At 56.0% G+C, this 19,258-nt stretch overlaps 1 protein-coding gene across 1 annotated transcript in view; it reads left to right on the plus strand.

Annotated features, from left to right (window-relative positions):
* Positions 1-18,988, plus strand: part of LOC138826369 (probable E3 ubiquitin-protein ligase HECTD4) — a 128,087-nt gene extending 109,099 nt beyond the window's left edge. The window contains exons 57-76 of the mRNA XM_070021459.1: positions 431-636; positions 902-1,032; positions 1,281-1,486; positions 2,818-2,997; positions 3,285-4,591; positions 5,819-6,026; positions 6,735-6,958; positions 7,054-7,205; positions 9,689-9,795; positions 10,217-10,340; positions 12,186-12,376; positions 13,230-13,376; positions 13,994-14,113; positions 14,558-14,713; positions 15,868-15,971; positions 16,081-16,302; positions 17,488-17,654; positions 17,959-18,154; positions 18,272-18,494; positions 18,759-18,988. Coding sequence (XP_069877560.1) covers positions 431-636; positions 902-1,032; positions 1,281-1,486; positions 2,818-2,997; positions 3,285-4,591; positions 5,819-6,026; positions 6,735-6,958; positions 7,054-7,205; positions 9,689-9,795; positions 10,217-10,340; positions 12,186-12,376; positions 13,230-13,376; positions 13,994-14,113; positions 14,558-14,713; positions 15,868-15,971; positions 16,081-16,302; positions 17,488-17,654; positions 17,959-18,154; positions 18,272-18,494; positions 18,759-18,895 — 4,508 coding nt within the window. The 3' untranslated portion in view covers positions 18,896-18,988. The remainder of the gene's footprint in view (positions 1-430; positions 637-901; positions 1,033-1,280; positions 1,487-2,817; positions 2,998-3,284; positions 4,592-5,818; positions 6,027-6,734; positions 6,959-7,053; positions 7,206-9,688; positions 9,796-10,216; positions 10,341-12,185; positions 12,377-13,229; positions 13,377-13,993; positions 14,114-14,557; positions 14,714-15,867; positions 15,972-16,080; positions 16,303-17,487; positions 17,655-17,958; positions 18,155-18,271; positions 18,495-18,758) is intronic.
* Positions 18,989-19,258: the final 270 nt, after the last annotated feature.

Consider the following 19,258-nt stretch of genomic DNA (forward strand, 5'->3'; position numbering starts at 1 on the left):
GTGGGAGCAGCTGCCTTGCAGCTTTTGCAGCCTTGGGGTCCCTGGCAGCACCTGTGTGTGCCACATTCCCACTGGCCCAGTGGGACCCCAGCACCCGCCAGCCACCCCCAAGGGCTTTGAGGCCCTTGACACCTATGGGAGAGTCTCTCCTATGATGACCAGCTGGGTGCGGCCCCAGCTGAATAAATATGTCAGGCCCAAAGATCTCTTAGACCCAGCAGTGTCGCTGTGATCTGACAAGCAGCTTATTGCAGGCAACAGCTTTGCCACCACTGTTCCCCTGAGTCCTACCTCCCCTACCCCTGCCCCATAGACCTTGTAGGTGATGGCTGTCACCCAGGATGTGACGTGCCATCTATGCTAGCCTCCATCCAGCCCAGCCTTTGTGGATGGCAGTTAAAGACACATCCATTTTCTTTCCCAACTACAGATGGCACCATCAGCTCCAGCTCCATCCTCCTGGCGCAGTCTCTGCAACACTGCCTCCATTCACAGAACTGTTCCGCCACCGACCTCTTCTACCAGGGCAGCTCCCAGACAATGAGAGCATGGCTGCACGTGGCCATCACCCGCACCCTACAGCAGGGCGAGGACAGCCTTCTGGAGCTCACCAAGCAGATCTGCGCCTTCCTGCAGGTGCAGCTCTACACCCGAGCGTACCGCTGCTACTGCCAAGTCGCCCACTCCTGCCCTGGCCCCCACCACTTGGTTGCCCATTCTCAGCAGCTCTTCCGCTGCTATATCATCTCTTGGGTGGCTTTCTTCATCCCACAGGGCCTCTGTGTCATTTTGGGTCTATCACAGTGGGTGCCTTAGTGATAGCTTTGACTCCTGAGGTGGGAAGATGAAATACCGCCCCTTAGGTCTGTCTGCACTGTCCTTACTTAGTGTCCTTTCGCAGAAAGCACCGGAGCAGTTCCCCTCCGAGGAGTTCCCGATTTCTGAGTCCAAGGTCAACATGGACGTTAATTTCCCTGGAGCTGCTTTTGTGGTGGTGTCTTGCAAAGAAAGTCAGTCTGGATTCCGCAAAGAGTAAGTTGCCCCTTTCAACAACATGGCGGGGCGGGTGGGGAGGAGAAGAGCAAAGGGCTTCCTTGCAGGGGACTTGGCACAGGAAAAGCTCTCTCAGGGTCTTGATCTTTCACCATCATTTAAGGTTCTTCCCACATTTCCACAGGTGAAGAGCTGCCTTCTAGATGGCAGTGGAGCTGACATTGGTTCAGCTCCCCTTCTGGCATGCGTAGTGAGTCTGTCTTAACCAGCAGCTCTCTCCCTGTCAGCTCCTCTCTGTATAAGGCTCCATGGGCTCGCGTGCTTGTATACGGGCTCGGCCACAAAGTGAAGCGGACAGGCCAGCTGAATCTCATCGAGGCCGCCTGCTACCCTCGGGATGCATCCCCAGCCAACACTGGGCTGTCACCTCCACCCACTGCCGACCAGTACCCTTCTGTGGTCCTGTCCACAAACAGGGTCCACATCAAACTGGGTGAGTTCCCCTCAGCTCCTGTGGGGCTGCAGCCATGGCCGTGGCTGCGGGCCTTCTGTAGGCAGATATGAGGGATAGCATACCTTGTTGTGTCCTAAATGCAGTTGAAGAACAGACTGCCTGGGCAGTGGTATATGGGTGTGCGTGCATGCGTGCGTGCGTGCGTGTGTACTGGAACATGAACTCAGGGCCTCACACTGTCCCTTAGCTTTTTCCACTTGGCTGACACTCTACCACTTATTTGAGTCAAACTTCCACTTCCACCTTTTTGCTGGTTAATTGGAGATAGCCATCTTAGATTTGCCAGGCGCTGAGAGGCTGAGATCTGAGGATCGAGGTTCAGTGCTAGCCTGGGCAAGAAAGTCCATGAGACTCTTATCTCCAGTTAACCTCCAGAAAACTGGAAGTGGTGCTGTGGCTCAAAGTGATAGAGCACTAGTCTTGAACTAGTGCTCTAGAGCACTAGTCTTGAACTAGACAGTGCCAGGCCCTGAGTTCAAGCCCCATGACTGACCAGAAAAAAAAAAGAAGAAGAAGAAACTCATATACTTTTCTGACTTTGCTGGTTTTGAACCTCAATCCTCAGAACTCAGCCATCCTAGGTCACTAGGATTAAGGGCGTGAGCCACTAGCACCTGACTAGGTTTAATGGTCTTAATGGGATTTCAGCCAAATTAAATGAATGATTATTTCTTTTTATTTATTTATTTTTAAGGTACTTTGGTTTGAACTCAGGGCTTCATGCTTTCTAGGACTGTTTTGGGGTTTTTGTTTGTTTGTTTGTTTTTTGTCTGAACCCCAACAAAAAAAATACTGACTTGAATTCAGTATCTTACACTTTTGCTCATTGGCCTGGTGTTCTACCACTTGAGTCATACCTCCAGCCCCTAGGACTGATTAGTTCTTTACCAACCTTAGAGTTTCTCTGGTGAGTTAATTCTGTCTGGAATATAAAGTCAGTTCCTATTCTTTCTTTTCTTTCTTTTTTTTTTTTTTGAGACAGGCTCTAACTGCGTAGCACAGGCTAGATTTAAATTCAAGATCCTCCTCCTCAGCCTTCCTACAGCCCTACTACAGGCAATGTACTACCACATCTGGCCCAGTGCACCAGTTGGTATCACAGAATAGGAGATGCTGTCCATCTTGGTTCCCATTCCTGCTGTTGGTTCTGTCACTCTACCTGCAGGTCCTTCAATCGAGTGTGCAGGACTCATACTTCCTCCTACCTTGAGCAGATGAGGGTTGAGTTCTCTGCCCCTGATTCTTCCTTTGCTCAAGCTTACCTGACTCGGATGCTGCCAACCATGCCCTTTCCTCCTGGGCCCTTGTAGGCGTGTCCCCACCCCCCGGAGCTGTGCTGGTGTTACACTCCCTGCCTCTGGAGTTCCCGCTGGCCATGGCCTTCGCCGAGCAGCTGCTGTCCTGGAAACCAGAGGAAGGCGAAGGGAGGGCAGAAGACGAGCCTGATGCCATCCCCACTTCCATCCTCCTGCACGTGGTGGAGCTTCTTGGTGAGGCCCGGCTCGCTGGGGAAGTAGGGGCATGCACATAGACTTCAGTATCTTCTGCCTAGACCCCCAAGCCCGTGACCTGGGTGGCCGCTCACTGTGCCTGGGGGTGAAGGGTGGCAGGAAAGCGAGCAGCGGAACACACAGGCCATAGGAAACTGTGGTGGTCAGAGCTCCAGCAGCAGAGGAGCACCGGCCAGTGGGTAGGCTGTACCCTGGGCCTTTCTTCCCCCTCTCACTGGCCCTCAGCGCTGTGGAGTGATAGCTATTCCTGTGTTCTGTCTGCTCAGGAAACTTCCTCTGGACCACAGACATGGCAGCGTGCGTGAAGGAGCTGGTCTTCCACCTCCTGGCAGAGCTGCTGCGCACCATCCATGCTCTGGAGCAGCGGAAGCACCCTGCCGGCCTGTCCTCCTCCATCGCCCTCCAGCTCAACCCCTGCCTGGCCATGCTCATGGCCTTGCAGTCCGAGCTGCACAAGCTGTATGATGAGGAGACCCAGGGCTGGGTCTCGGGTGGTGCATGTGGGGGCTCTGGGACAGTGGTCACAGGCGAGCAGGGCAGGTTCTCCACGTATTTCCACGCACTCATGGAAGGCTGCCTGGCTGTGGCTGAAGTGACCCTGCCCGCCAACATGAGTGTCACTGCCAGCGGCGTGACCTCAACAACCGCCCCAAACCTCAGTGACTCGTCCTCATCGTCCTCATCCTCCCCAGGACAAACCCCACAAAGCCCCAGCCTCCTGTCCAAGAGGAAGAAAGTGAAGATGAAGCGGGAGAAGGCCTCCTCCTCTGGGAAGCGCCAGTCATCCCGCAGCGGGGACTCAGACAGCACAGTGCTCAGCATTGGGGGCAGCAAGCCCGAGGACATGCTGTGGTTCCACCGCGCCCTCACCCTGCTCCTCATCCTCCGCCACCTCGCCAGGAAGGACCCGCAGGGCCTGGGTGTGACGAGCGACGCCATCGCTGATGCCTGCCAGGCTCTGGTGGGCCCCACTGCCCACAGCCGCCTGCTGGTCATCTCTGGCATCCCCACCCACCTGGAGGAGGCTGTAGTCAGGGGCGCCATCCGCAAGGCCTGCAATGCCCATGGTGGTGTCTTCAAAGACGAGATCTACATCCCGCTGCAGGACGATGACCCCAAGAAGCCCAAAGACAAGGCCGAGGGCAGTGACGGCAAGGCCGAGCCTGAGAAGACGCTGGGCTTCCCCAGCGCAGACAGCTTGGAAGGGAGCACGTCCAGCAGCCTGGCCCCTGCCATGAGCATCAGCGCCTCCGCCTCCACCAGCCAGGCCTCCGTGTGCAGCTCCCAGGGCGTCTCACAGACCGTCAGTGACCTCTCGGTGGACCCTCTGCCCCCGGGCTTCGAGCTGCCTGTCCCACCGGGCCTGCTGGAGCCCCACGTGGTGTCTAGTCAGGAGAGCCTGGACATTTCTCTGTGCAGCACAGGCAGCCTGGGCAGCTTGGGCAGCCTGGGGGAGCCGCTGGACAACGCGGAGGCAGCCTCCAGCTCGGACGTGGGCTCCATGTACACAGTGACCTCCCTGGACACCCAGCCCCTCGCGGCACGCCCCATCAAGGGCTTTGCGGTCGTGGAGGTAATAGCTCTCAGCCTTCTCCAGTGTTGCTCCCCTGCACCTTGGGCATCCTGAGTTATCTCCAAGAGATGGGCCAGTGAGGGGAATTTGAACAGCCAGGGCTGCTGCAACTGTCAGAACCTATTCTGCCAGAGGTCACATGTCCAGGAGCGATGACCAGTTTGGCGTCATAGGCGAATGCAGTTCATTGCTGAGAGGCCAAGCACAGGGCCTCAGGGTCGGGCGCCACGGTGCACCCTGGTGGTGTGTCTTCAGAGGCCTCCAGGCATGGTGTCTACCCGAGCGGAGGGAGGGTGGACACTGCTCGTAGCCACATGGGGTGCAGGCCCAGATTGCCACCACATGCTTTTCCACACTTAGGCATAGCAGACTTAGACTCAACAGTAAAAGCCGCATTTCTCGGGGATCTCAGTGGTAAAGCATGTTCTCAATACATACAAGTTCTTGGTTTCCGGTTCAGAGCCAGCCTGGGCTGGAAAGTCTGTGAGTTTCTATCTCCAATAAACTACTCAGAAAAAGCTAGAAATGGCCCTATGGCTAAAGTGGTAGAGCACTAGCCTTGAGCACAAAGAGGCTCAGGAATAGTACCTAGATCCTGGATTCAAGGCCCAAGACAGGCCAAAGAAGTTCTTGGCTTCCAGCAGACAATAAAGAACTTGTATTGCAAGTTAAGAACTTGTGTTGCAGCTAGGCACTGGCAATTCATGTCTGTAATCGTAGCTACTCAGGAGGCTGAGATTTGAAGGAACAGGGTTTCCAGGCCAGTTTGAGCAAAAAAGTCCAGTAGACTCCCATCTCTAAAGTAATCAGCAAAAAGCTAGGCTGATGGTGTGGCACCAGTGGTAGAGCACCAGCTAAGTAAGCAAGCTGAGCAAGTATGAGGCCCTAGAGTTCAAACTCTGGTACTAGCAGAAAACAAAAGTAAAACCCTTAGATTGCATTGCTTTCTCCTAGCAGCACCTGGAATGCCTCTTTCCATCCCCTGGCTTCCTTCCTGGGGCCTCCCTGGCCTGTGCAGAAGAGCAAAGCCCCAGGCCTGGCCAGGGTTTAATAAGAGCAATCCCTAAATGTAACCATTGTCAGCACATGGGAGTCTCCCAGGAAGGCCCGCTGCCTGTTGAGCAGGGTCCTGGGGGAATTCCCAGGAGAGGCGGGGAGGCCTTGGATGATGCTTGCTGAGGGATGGGCAGCCCTGCTTCCGGTCCTGACCCTTTTCTTTCTCCACAGATTCGCTCCCGAGCCAAAATTGAGAAAATTCGAGCGAGTCTCTTTAACAATAACGATCTGATTGGTTTATCGGGTTTGGATGGGGAAGATGAACTGATGGAGATGTCCACAGAGGAGATTCTCACAGTGTCCGTGGTGAATCAGAGTCTGTTTGACACTCAGGGGAGTCCGGGCCTGGAAGACTACTTCAACGACAAGTCCATTAAAGGTGGGCTGTGGGGTTTCGTCATCACAGACCTCCTTTTTTTTTTTTCTTGCCAGTCCTGTGGCTAGCACTTGGGGCCTGGGCACCGTCCCTGAGCTTTTGCTCAAAGCTAGTACTCTACCACTCAGTCACATTCCCAGCCCTATCATGGGCCTCTTATGGGAGCGGTTTTTGGGTTACAGAAGTTTGAGTGGCAATGTCCACCCCCACCTGTTTCCCTCTCGAGCACCCTGGGTAGAGGAGGGCAGGGCTGGAGGCTCGGTGCTGGCCTCGGTGGCTGATGGGGACTCACTGCCTGCCTCTCCCTGCATGGTGCCCGTCCACCCTCGGGTTTCCTCCAGCATGTTCTGGACCTGAAGCAGAGAGAGTGAGTACCCGCTGGCCCTGGGAGAGGCCTTCAAAAATGTTGTGTGAAGTTTGCTGGTGTCTCCAAAGCTGGTACTCTCCAGCCCGTTCATGGCTGCTTAAGCTACGATAGGCCAAACTATAAGAGACCATAGCAGCTCACAATAGAGGCATTGATTCCTTGTGTGTGCGAGAGCTGGAGGTTGAGCTGCTGCCACGCAGCCTGACCCATCACCGAGGCACAAGGTCAGAGGGGGTGCCTGATCACCACTGTGTCCAGCTGCAGGGTGCTTTGTGAGAAGTCAGCTGCATGCTTGTGAGCACGTGCTGACCAAAGATAGTCACAGCAGAACTGTTCTGGAACAGGTGAGAAGCTGGTGCCTGGGGCCAGAGAGGTCCTGACGGAAATATTTAAGAGCTGTGCCCATTCGGAGCAGACGCTGAGCCTGACACCAGCAAAGCCCATCAGAGTGTCAGACATCTATCTTAGCAAAGAGCAGATCAACTCACAGACACCCGGCAACCTCCTCCACCTCTTCTTCACTAATGTTCGGCCTCCAAAGAAGGTGCTGGAGGACCAGCTCACACAGGTAGCCCCCTGCCCCCTGCCCCATGCCCTGCCCGGGCTGGGCCTCAGGGTCATTGGGGCAGGTAGAGAGCCCCTCTCCACCTCTGTGCCCTGCAGATCCTGAGGAAGTATGGCGTACCGAAGCCCAAGGTAGACAAGAGCAAGTACAGCAAGGCGGGCAAGGAGCAGCACCCAGTGAAGGTGGTGAGCACCAAGCGGCCCGCCAGCAAGCCACCCACCAAGGACAAGGCTGTACTCAACAGCGTCAGGTGCTGCAGAAGGGTGGGGGGTCCTGGGTCCTTGATCCCCTGAAGCCCGGGCCAGGCAAGTGGAGAGCCCACTGTGCTACGTCAGCAAAACTTATCTCCAATGCATAGAATTAGGTTTCAAATTCCACTTTTTTTTTTTTTTTTTGGGGGGGGGTCTGGTCGTGGGGCCTGAACTCTAGGCCTGGGCGCTGTCCCTCAGCTCTTCAGCTCAAGGCTAGTGCTCTACCACTTGAGCCACAGTGCCACTTTCGGCTTTTTTCTTTTTGCTTATGTGATGCTGAGGAATCAAACCCAGGGCCTTAGGCATGCAAGGCAAGCGCTCTACCAACTGAGCCACCTTCCCAGCCCCTCCACTTCTTTTTTTTCTTCCCCATCCTAGGGCTTGAACTCAAGGCTTGGCTGCTGTCCCTAAACTTTTGTGCTCAAAACTAGTGCTCTACTACTTGAATCACAGCGCCACTTCTGGTTTTTTTTTTGTGGTTGTGATTAATTGGAGATAAGTCTCCCATAGACTTTCCTGCCAAGACTGGCTTTAAATTGTGTGATCCTTAGACCTCAACCTCCTGAGTAGCTAGAATTACAGGTGTGAGCCACCAGCACCCTACCCAAATCCCACTTCATTTAACCACACAAATAGTGCATACCTCTTACAGAAAGATACAAAATGTTTATGTGCATTGAAGAAGATGTAATTTGTGGTGGGGTGTAGAACTATGTTTAGCCTGTGTGAGGCCTGGGTTCCATCCCCAGCATCCACAAATCAACTTACCCACACAGTGAAATGCCTCTCTACAACCTTTCATTTATGCATGTGTATTGTGGGGTTTTTTGTTGTTGTTTTTTTTTGTAGGTCGTGGGGCCTGTACTCTGGGCCTAGGAGCTGTCCCTCAGCTCTTCAGCTCAAGGCTAGTGCCCCTACCACTTGAGCCAAAGCGCCACTTCCGGCTTTTTCTGCTTATGTGGTGCTGAGGAATCGAACTCGGCCTCATGCATGCAAGGCAAGCACTCTGCCACTGAGCCACCTTCCCAGCCTCTGTATTATGTTCTTAAATGGCCCAAAGCTTAAAAGCATATGTAGTGAGAAGACATTCTTCCTCCCTCCACCCTTACCTCAAAGCTCCCTCCCAGGACTACCCAGATCGCTTGGAAGGCCTTCTAGAACTGTCTATGAAGACAGAATGTATGTGCGCATGTGCACCCTGTGCGGTGTCAGTGCTGGCTCTACAGCACGGCTCTGCAGTGTTCCTGTTTCACCGCATCTTGCTACATCAGTAAAGAGCGACGCCCCTGAGACTGAGCGTGACCCTGCAGCTGAGGCTCCATGGTGCTGTACCTGCCAGGCACCCACAGGGGCCTGGCTTCCTCCCTCCCCTCGCCATATTGGGAGCTGCATTCTATTCCACATCTGAACCTACCTTCAGGAGAATTTTCTGGGCTTTCTGGGCAGCAGTCCTTCTACTTGTGCTTTCCCTTGTTACTGGGGGTGATACCACACACAGTATTGCGCTTTCCTGTAGCTGGGACAAAAGGTGCAAGCCACTGTGCCCAGCCCTTGTTTGAAATGGTATTTTGCGAACTTTTTCCCTGGGCTGGCCTCAAACTGCTGCCCAGATCTGTGCCTCTCAAGAAGGTAGATTTGGGCTGGGAAGGTGGCTCAGTGGTATTGTGCTTGCCTTGCATGCATGAGGCCCTGTGTTCAATTCTTCAGTACCACATAAGCAGAAAAAGCCGGAAGTGGTGCTGTGGCTCAAGTGGTAGCCTTGAGCTGAAGAGCTGAGGAACAGCACCCAGGCCCAGAGTGCAAGCCCCACAACCAACTAAAAAAAAAAAAAAAAAAAGGTAGACTTACAGGCATGGGCCACAGCACCCGCATACACTGGTTTATTTTTGAGACGGGGCCTTGCCTTCTACACTTGCCTAGACTACAGTCCATCTACTTGGGGCTTCCTCTCATTTTAACCATGGTGACAGTGCATGCCACTGCATCCAGCATGAGCTAAGAATGGGTTTTGTGCCAGGCACTGGTGGCTTATGCCTGTAATCCTAGCTACTCAGGAGGCTGAAACCTGAGGTTCTTGGTTCAAAGCCAGCTGGGAAGGAAAGTCCATGAGAATCTCACCTCGAAATAACCACCAGGAAAAGCTGGAAGTGGCGCTGTGGCTCAAATGGTAGAACACTAGCCTTGAGCACCATAGTTAGGGAAAGTGCCGAGGCCCTGAGTTCAAGCCCCAGGACTGGCACACACATTTAAAAAAAAACCAAGTTTTTGTGAACATTTTGGCCCAAGCTCACAATTTTTTACATCGTGGAACATTGATTTGTCTTTGTAATTTGCTCAGAAATTCTTCTTGCGTGGAAGGTATTCAGTCTTCCACATAACCCATGTGAAGCATGAGCCCCATTGGGCTTGCAGTCTGTGAACTGAGCATGTGGGGTGTGCACCCCTGCTGGAACACGGGTTCTCATGCAGTGTCCCTCCACAGCAGGACTGCCTTAAGTGAGAAGAAGCCAACTGTAAAGCCAAAGTCACCTGAAAAGAGCAAGCCCGACGAGAAGGACCCAGACAAGTCACCCACCAGGAAGCAGGAGGGTGAGTGAGCGCCTGCGCCTGCTGGCTAGGGTGCGCTGGCCCTGCTGCCTGGGCTTTGGGCAATCACTAGAAAGTGTTACAGGCAATGCTAGGCGTGCCAGGCTGCTGTCTGTGATACCTATTAGCTTAGAGAGGGGGAACTAAGATGGACAATAGATGGTGGTGACTAGAGATTTGGAGATCTAGTTGGCCCTTTTCTTCTAGAAGGCACTTGCCTCAGCCAGGTGTAGATGTCAGCCTCTCAGGGACCCAGCCAGCATTGGAGAAAGTTACTATCTCTGTCTTGCTTGGGGACTAGCCTGGGGCAGGGAGCCCAGCAGGTGGACAGGGTCAGGCAGGTCCAGCTATACACAGGAGCATGCTGGGAGGCACATGCTCTGAGCTTCCTCCACATTGATGAACTGGTGCCCCCTTCCACTAGTCCCAGAGGAGAAATACCTGACGTTGGAAGGATTCCACAAATTCGTTATTGACCGAGCCAAGCAGGACATCCGAAGTGTCTGGAGGGCGATTCTTTCTTGCGGCTATGACCTGCACTTTGACAGGTAAGAGATGACCCTCAGTTCTCAGCTGGACACTGGTGGCTCACACCTGTAATCTTAGTTACTCAGGAGGCAGAAATCTGAGCCCAAGAGAGATAGGTCCATGAGACTCCTTTGGTGGTGGTGGTGGTGGTAGTGGTCATGGGGCTTGAACTCTAGACCTGAGTGCTGTCCCTCAGCTCTTCAGCTCAAGGCTAGCACTCTACCACTTGAGCCACAGCGCCACTTCTGTTTTTCTGGTGGTTTATTGGAGATAAGAGTTTGACGGGCCGGGCGCTGGTGGCTCACGCCTGTAATCCTAGCTACTCAGGAGGCTGAGATCTGAGGATCGCGGTTCAAAGCCAGCCCGGGCAGGAGAGACTGTGAGCCTCCTATCTCCAATAAACCACCAGGAAACCGGAAGTGGCGCTGTAGCTCAAGTGGTAGAGTGCTCACCTTGAGCTGAAGAGCTGGGACAGCGCCCAGGCCCAGAATTCAAGCCCCACGACCGACCAAAAAAAAAAAAGAAAAAAAAAAAGTTTGATGGACTTTCCTGCCCGGGCTGGCTTTGACTCGGCATCCTCAGATCTCAGCCTACTGAGTAGCTAGGATTACAGGCATGAGCCACCGGTGCCCAGCCCATGAGACTTTTATCTCTAATTAATCAGCAAAAAACTGGATTGGATGTGTGGTTCAAGTGGTACAGTGCTAGCCGTGAGCAGAAAAAAAATCAAGCCAGACTTCATGGCCCTTATTTAAGTTCACATAACAGCACGAAAAAAGAAAAGTTCCCAAGGGCTGGGAGGGTGGCTCAGTTGTAGAGCGCTTGCCTTGCATGCCTAAGGCCCTGGGTTCGATTCCTCAGCACCACATAAGCAAAAAGAAAAAAGCTGGAAGTGGCGCTGTGGCTCAAGTGGTAGAGTGCTAGCCTTGAGCTGAAGAGCTGAGGGACAGCGCCCAGGCCCAGAGTTCAGGCCCCATGACCAGACCCAAAAAAAAAAAAAGTTCCCAAGACCCCATCTGAACCAATAGCTGCACATGGTTTGGGCCTGGTGGTATGCGCTGTCATTCAGGGATACAAGAAGCATAAATAGGATTGTGACCTGGGCAAAAATGTGGAGTCCCTGTGGGGAAAATAAAGCAAAAGGGCTGGAAGCATGATGCTAGTGGTAGAACACCTGCCTTGCAGTGTAAAACCTAAATTCAATCTCTAATACCACCCAAAAGAAAAACGAGAAGTTTTCAGCAAGTAGCTGTGTGGAAGAATGCACAATTTGGGAGCTGCTCCGTCCTGCCTGTTCATCATGCTGCGGGAGCCCAGTCTAACTTGTCATAATTGCTAAGGACTTTTCTGACCCATTTTACAAACCCCATTCTGTTCCTCCACATCATGACTTAGGAGCTGTGCTAGTTGGCTCAGGCTACCATAACAGAACAGCACGGTATTTCTGTGGCAGACCCAAGGCCCCTAGGCCCCCATCGGGACTCCCGTCGTCCCCTTCCCCTGCTGGCTGGCCACCTGCCAATCTTGGGTTAATAGCATAGTGTTTGTGGAAGGAGGTGCACACTACTACAAACCTCATGTAGTATACACAGGCCCAAAGAAGCAGAGCATGTACAGCTGTGTGCCAGAGGTGACACAGGGAGTAATCGTGGCCATAGTGCCAGCAGCCGGCGGCGCCCTGCACGGGGCTATATCGAGCCTTGGTTTTGCCAGAGGCTTGCACCATTCACACCTCCCCACTCGCCCTGGAAGAGGAAGCCATTTCTGAATGTGCTCCCAGGGCTGAGACATGGCTCTGAAGGAGGGATCCACCATTGCCCTGTAGATAATGCCACACCTGGCCCTTCTTTCCTCCCCTGCCCCAGGTGCGCCTGCATTGATGTCCGACATGCGCAGAAGGCCTCGAGGAAGTGGACTCTGGAAATGGATGTGGCCCTGGTGCAGTACATCAACCGACTATGCCGCCACCTTGCGATCACGCCTGCCCGGCTCCACCCCCATGAGGTGTATCTGGACTCTGCAGATGCCACTGACCCCAGGGTGGCCTGTCTCACAAGTATGTGGTCCCTGGGGCTACCCCTCCTCCCCCGGCCTACTAGGGGTGCTTCCAGGACACATGTGTTTACACGGGCTTGAAGCCATGTAGATATGGATTGCAGAAATACTTGAGAACCCCTAACATGCACCCATGGGGCAAAAAGGGAGGCTGGAGCTGTGGCTGTGGCTTTCTGTCTGCTCATTGCAACAAGCCACGGGTATGGAGATGCAGGAATTCATAAGAGACCCACCCCGTGCCAGGCATGCCAGTGCTGCCCACAGAGGCCAGACTGCCGGGCAGTGCAGCAGTGTGGGGGGGGGAGCTGCATGGCAGCAGTGACGCACTAGTGCCCCAAAGGTCGCTCCCTCCCAGTCAGCCAGGCAAAGCCACTGCTGTGCCCAGGGCACCACCCGCTGCAGGGCCTCCACTCTGGGACACTGAGGAAGCAAAGGTGGGTCAGGAGGTATCCTGACGTCCATCTGGGACCCAAGGGATAGATGCATAGGACTGCACTGGTTTTGTTACTACCTGTTGTTAATTATTCCAAAATAGAAGTTAGCAGACCAATGTAAGGCTGGGGCTGTAACAGCGCTGGAGCACTCATTAGCATGCTCAAGGACCTGAGTTCAGAATGAAAATAATTGAGTATACAGCCCTGGCCTGGCCTTGAGTCCCAGTGCCTTGCCCTTTGTTCTGTTTGTTGCCAGCTCAGCTTGAGCATTGTGAGGGCCCTTTACCTCTGATGGCATCTCTGGAGTCCCAAGAGCAGGGGAGGAGCCCTAGGTCCCCCCTTTAGTTGGCCCTCCCAGGGACGGGGCCACCTGCAAGCAGCCATCTCCCACTCCCCACACTGACCTGCTGCTGCCCCCAGATGTGCCCATCGAGAGCCTGCGCCTGCGCTTTGCCCTGCTCCAGTCGCTCAACACCACACTGGAGACCTTCTTCCTGCCCCTGGTAGAGCTCCGCCAGACACCTGTGTACACCCACAGCATTGCCGCCCTGCTGAAAGAGGCCAAAGGTGAGTGCCCGGACCCACCGGAGTGACCAGGCCACGTTTACATCAGCAGGATGCCGGGAGCAGTCGTTACAAAAAAAACAACTAAGCCGGGCGCCGGTGGCTCACACCTGTAATCCTAGCTATTCAGGAGGCTGAGATCTGAGAATCATGGTTCAAAGCCAGCCCAGGCAGGAAAGTCCATGAGACTTTTTTGGGGAGGGTTGGGGGGGGGGGGTCCGGTCGTGGGGCCTGAACTCTGGGCCTGGGCGCTGTCCCTCAGCTCTTCAGCTCAAGGCTAGCGCTCTACAACTTGAGCCACAGCGCCACTTCCAGCTTTTTTCTTTTTGCTTATGTGGTGCTGAGGAATCGAACCCAGGGCCTCAGGCATGCAAAGCAAGCACTCTACCACTGAGCCACCTTCCCAGCCCCAAGAGATAATTTTTTAAAGGGTGGTTTGATACCTCTCTCGTCTGCATGTGTGTGAGCTGTGCATCAGGTGTGGCAAGCACGTAGCATCTGGATAAAGGCGTGCATGGCACCCTCTAACGGTCAGCCCGGAAGGCAGCAGGCGGTCACTGTGCTCCAGGGTGACTGAGATGCAGCCCCATCCTTCCTGTCTCCCACCTTCTTCCCTTCAGGGCTGATCTTTTATGATACGAAGGTGACTGTGATGAATCGGGTGCTGAACGCCACTGTGCAGAGGACGGCTGACCACGCCGCACCCGAGATTACCCTGGACCCCCTGGAGATTGTGGGAGGTACGGTGGGCTGCCATGAGCCTCAAAATAGCTTTCCTAGGGGAGCAAGTGTACAGGGCCAGAATCCTTTACCCTCAGCGCATCCTCCAGCGGGCACATGCTGTCATGTTGAGCCACCCAGCCTGGTGTCAGGGACAGGGAGGAGCTGCCGGGACAGGGCTGGAACCCGCATAGCCTGAGACGAGACTGGCAGGAAGGAAGATAGGAGAAGCCAGGTGGGAAAGTCAGGAAAGTAATCAGAAGATTACTTTCTTCTAGAAGATGAAGAACCAGCACCTTGGAGACCTTGGAGGTGGTTCTAGGCAGAAGGCACCAGGCCAAGAGGTTTTAAGATCTCTTGAGGGCAGAACGAAGGTGGAGGGGCGGACAGCACAGGCCTGGGTGGAAGGACAGCACAGCCACATGGAGAGGGAAGATGCTCATCTCTTCCTGTGTCCTCTGCAGGGGAAATCAGAGCTTCTGAAAACTCCTACTTCTGCCAGGCTGCCAGGCAGCTGGCATCTGTGCCATCCTCTCAGCTCTGTGTCAAGCTTGCCAGTGGCGGCGACCCCACCTACGCCTTCAATATCCGCTTCACCGGGGAGGAAGTCCACGGCACCAGTAAGTGAGCGCTGCCGCTGCCCACTACTGCCCATCGCTGTCTACTACTGTCCACCCATGCCCACTGCTGCCCATCACCACCAGCCCCTGCCCACCTCTGCCCCTGCTGGAGGCTGGGTGTTAGTGCACAGAAACTCCCAGGGGCTGCCATCCCACATCCTCAACCCTGCACTTCTGCCAGGGTCCCTGTCCCCACTTGGGACGTGGTGGCCACACAGCTGACCGTCCTGTGGGGTGGCAGCTTTCTTGCCCAGCAAGAGCTGGCCAGAGCCGGGCGCTGGTGGCTCACGCCTGTAATCCTAGCTACTCAGGAGGCTGAGATCTGAGGATCGCGGTTCAAAGCCAGCCCGGGCAGGAGAGACCGTGAGACTCCTATCTCCAATAAACCACCAGAAAACCGGAAGTGGCGCTGTAGCTCAAGTGGTAGAGCGCTCGCCTTGAGCTGAAGAGCTGAGGGACAGCGCCCAGGCCCAGAGTTCAAGCCCCACGGCCGACAATAAAAAAAAAAAAAAAAAAAAAAAAAAAAGAGCTGGCCAGAGCTTGAGGGTGCCTGTGACAGCACACACCCACGGCCCCTCGGGCCCCTGCAGCTCTGCATGGTTCCTGTGGAAGGAGGGCAGAGGGCTGAGTCCCTGCACCGCCTTCTGCTCTGCCCAATGCGCCATTGCTACCAGCATCCGGGAAGCACTGTGGGCAGGGCCGACTGTGCCAAGAGCAGGGTCGCGGTGCTCGCAGCGTGCCAGTCCAGCGTGGGCCGGATGCATGCGCTGCATTTAAGCATCTGACGGTCCTTGGATGCACCACTGTGGCAGGACAGGCTCTGGAGCATGGCAGGGGGTGGCGCCAAGCCAGGCAGCAGGGGTCCCGCCCTCCGTACAGCCCCAGATACGGATGTGGCTGGAACAAGGATGTGCTTGTGGCTGGGAGAGGGGCCCATGTTGGGACACGGACTGACCTGCCCTCATTTAGTTCTTGGCACAGCCTGCACAGTGCTGCCCCCCAGCACCTCCCCTCCTTGGTAGACCTCAAGGGGTGCAGGACTTGGCCCCAGGTCCTCAGTCCTTGAGTTTTCTTTCCAAACAGGCAAAGCACATGGTGTGTGTTTGTGGGGGGTGGGCACAGGCCTGGGTACTGATGCTCTGTCTGCCCCGCAGGCGGCTCTTTCCGGCACTTTCTGTGGCAGGTGTGCCGGGAGCTGCAGAGCTCCTCGCTGTCGCTGCTCCTGCTGTGCCCCAGCTCCGCAGTCAACAAGAACAAGGTGAGGCCCCGGGCTTGTCCTGTACCTTCCCCAAACCTTCCCGGCCATGGGGTGCCCCGGTGGCAGCCTCCACTCAGGTGTTGAGGGTCCCCCCCATCTCCGCCCACAGGGCAAGTACATCCTGACGCCCAGCCCCATCACCTACGGGGAGGAGCAGCTGCTGCACTTCCTGGGCCAGCTGCTGGGCATCGCCATCCGGGCAGACGTGCCGCTCCCCCTGGACCTCCTGCCGTCCTTCTGGAAGACGCTGGTGGGCGAACCCGTGGACCCCGAACAGGACCTGCAGGAGGCAGACATACTCACCTACAATTACATCAAGAAGTTCGAGAGTGTAAGTGAGAATGCATGCTGGGCCTTGGCTCCCCCAGACCCAGACCCAGACCCCAGCAGGAGCACCGTGGCGTCCAGGTCCCCACCCCCAAGGACCCAGTGGGGTGTCCCTGGCAGCCAAAAGAGGGGCTTGGGTGAGGGGAGCTCCTGCTGCAGCTCCTTTGTGTGCAATGCTGGTACTAGGACTTGAACTTGGGCCTCACGCTCTTGCTTAGCTTTTTCTCTCCAGGCTGGTGCTCTACCACAGATCCACACACTCCTGTGAGAATAGAGTAAGAGCCTCACACGTCCGTTCTCATTGTATTCTCACAGCCATGGCAGAGGAGGGAGAGGCTTGGGAGCACAGCTACCAAGTGACCCAGGTCTGACCAGCTCCTATGCCAGAGCCGCTCAGCACCTGAGGAGGGGGTTTTCCTCTGAGCCAGCCCCCGAGGGGTGCCTCCCTCTGCTACTCCAGGAGACCTGAGTCTGAGGCTGGCCCAGGCCACGCTCCACAGGGACCTGGGCGGAAAGTTCCTCTTATTCCGCCTCTACTGGTGTGACGCAACAGGCAACAGGTCACTGAGGCTTGAGGCCAGGCTCTCTAGCTGTCCCTTCCACCACCACTAGGGGGCCTGCAAGGGAGCAAAGCCGCGCTCCTAAGGAGGTCAGGGAAGATGAGAGTCTGTTAAGGTCTGAGGAATGTCCTCCATGGGCTGGAAGTGGAAGTTTCTGTTAGGCTCTGGGTGGCAGCAAGGGACTGTGGCAGGCAGAGCTGCAAGCCAGTATCTGGGGCAGACAGCAAGAGCTCTGGCGGAAGGAAATGAAGGAGGCTGAGGGACATGGAGTATACTGAGTCTCCAAAGTCAGGCATGGCATCTAAGCACTAGAGGCTGAGGCAGGAGGATTGTGAGCTTGAGGCCAACCTGAGCTACATAGTAAGATCCTGTCTCCACTGAGCACCCTCAGACAATGTCATGCAGCATGCCGGCAAAGATGGTAGTAGCAGGCCCACTATTCTTTGGGTGCTTACTTCCAGACAGTAATTGGCACGGCCCTAGGTTTTAGGCCACATGACTGTGGACAGGCCTGGGCCGATCTATATGCCAAGGAGAGAAATGTCCCACCTGTTGACATCTGTCCAGCTGCCGATCAGAGTTATATCTTCCAGAGGCCTTGGCCAGCCTCACCGTCCCTCTCCCCACAGATCAACGACGAGACGGAGCTGGAGGCGCTGTGTGCCGAGATCGCCTCCCAGCACCTGGCCACCGAGAGCCCCGAAGGGCCGGGCAAGCCCTGCTGCAGGTTCACCTACCTGACCATGACAGGCGAGGAGGTGGAACTGTGCAGCCATGGGCGGCACATCCCCGTGGCGTGAGTGCGCGCGCCGGGAGGGCCAGCCAGGGCACTGGTGGGGTGGGCAGGGGCCAGGCAGATGCCACCGGGGCAGCAAGACAGTTTTGAGCTTAGGCCTTTTGCAAGGGAACAGCAGCTGTGAAGGAGGGGACCCCAGGGGTAGAGAGAAATGGCAGAGCCAGGAGAGCCTGGTGCCGGGACAGAAGCCAGCAGAGCGAGCAGCAGCCAGGACCCTGCCTGGGGGGACCGGGGTGGGGGGACAGTGACCCCAGGCCCAGGAGCAATCTCATCAGCCTCTTCGGTTCACCCCACCCCTTGCCAGGTGGGAGAACAAGGATATTTATGCGGCGGCCATCCGGAGCCTACGGCTTCGAGAGCTGCACAACGTGGAGTGCGTCACAGCCGTGCGGGCCGGCCTGGGCTCCATCATCCCGCTGCAGCTGCTCACCACGCTCAGCCCCCTGGAGATGGAGCTGCGCACCTGCGGCCTCCCCTACATCAACCTCGAGTTCCTGAAGGTAGGTGGCTGGGCCAGGCACACCCCACTGTGGCCCCCATGCAGCCTGCGGAGCCGGGCCTAGGGGACTCTGGGGGCAGCAGGACCTGCTCAGGGCGCTCTCCTCACGCACCCCCAGGCGCACACCATGTACCAGGTGGGCTTGATGGAGACAGACCAGCACATCGAGTTCTTCTGGGGGGCTCTGGAGACCTTCACACAGGAGGAGCTGTGCAAGTTCATCAAGTTTGCCTGCAACCAGGAGCGCATCCCGTTCACCTGTCCCTGCAAGGACGGAGGCCCCGACACGGCCCATGTGCCCCCGTACCCCATGAAGATCGCCCCTCCGGATGGCACAGCAGGTCTGCCCGCCCCAGCTCCTGTTCCTAACGGGGACCCTCAGGCCCCACATGAGGGAGAACGTCCCATCCCCCTACCTCTTTCCCGGTTCCCAGTTGCCCAGGGATGGGGGTGACACTGGCTGAACGAAGCCTGTTCACAGCCAGCCAGGTTCTGCAGCTGAGGCAGGCCCGGGAATGCCCAGGAGACAAAGGCAGAGGCCAGGCAGGCTCCCCGGACCCGGCTACGGGCCTCAGCTCTGACATGCACCCCAATGTCGCCTGCAGGATCCCCCGACTCCCGCTACATCCGCGTGGAGACGTGCATGTTCATGATCAAGCTTCCCCAGTACTCCTCCCCGGAGATCATGCTGGAGAAGCTGCGCTGCGCCATTCACTACCGGGAAGACCCCCTAAGTGGCTGATGGAAGAAAGCGCCAAAGCTGGCCTTCACCGTGGCACCGCTGTGCCGGCTTGGGGAGCCTGCGCTGCAGGCGCGCCCCTCCAGGGCCCTGCGCAAGGAGTTGGCGACATTTTGCTTTTCTGAACTTTGGTCCGTGTTCAGGGTCTCTCAGGAGACTTCGCCTTTGTCCTTGTCCATTTCGTGGTGGGTGGGTCGGTCCTTTTGCTGCCTGTTGTGGTGTATGTGTATGATAGTTTAGTTCCTGGACAGTTTGTGTCTAATTTGATCTTCCTGGACATTGTCCCTCGTGGCTACCAGGTTCTGATGCCCTGAGGTGTCCGCTGGTTGCTCGCCACGGAGCCCCCGCAGGCGGCAGCTGGGATGA

The sequence above is a fragment of the Dipodomys merriami genome, unplaced genomic scaffold (assembly GCF_024711535.1).
Source record: "Dipodomys merriami isolate MVZ:Mamm:240054 unplaced genomic scaffold, mDipMer1.0.p SCAF_142, whole genome shotgun sequence".
In the NCBI taxonomy this organism is placed as follows: Eukaryota; Metazoa; Chordata; class Mammalia; order Rodentia; family Heteromyidae; genus Dipodomys; species Dipodomys merriami.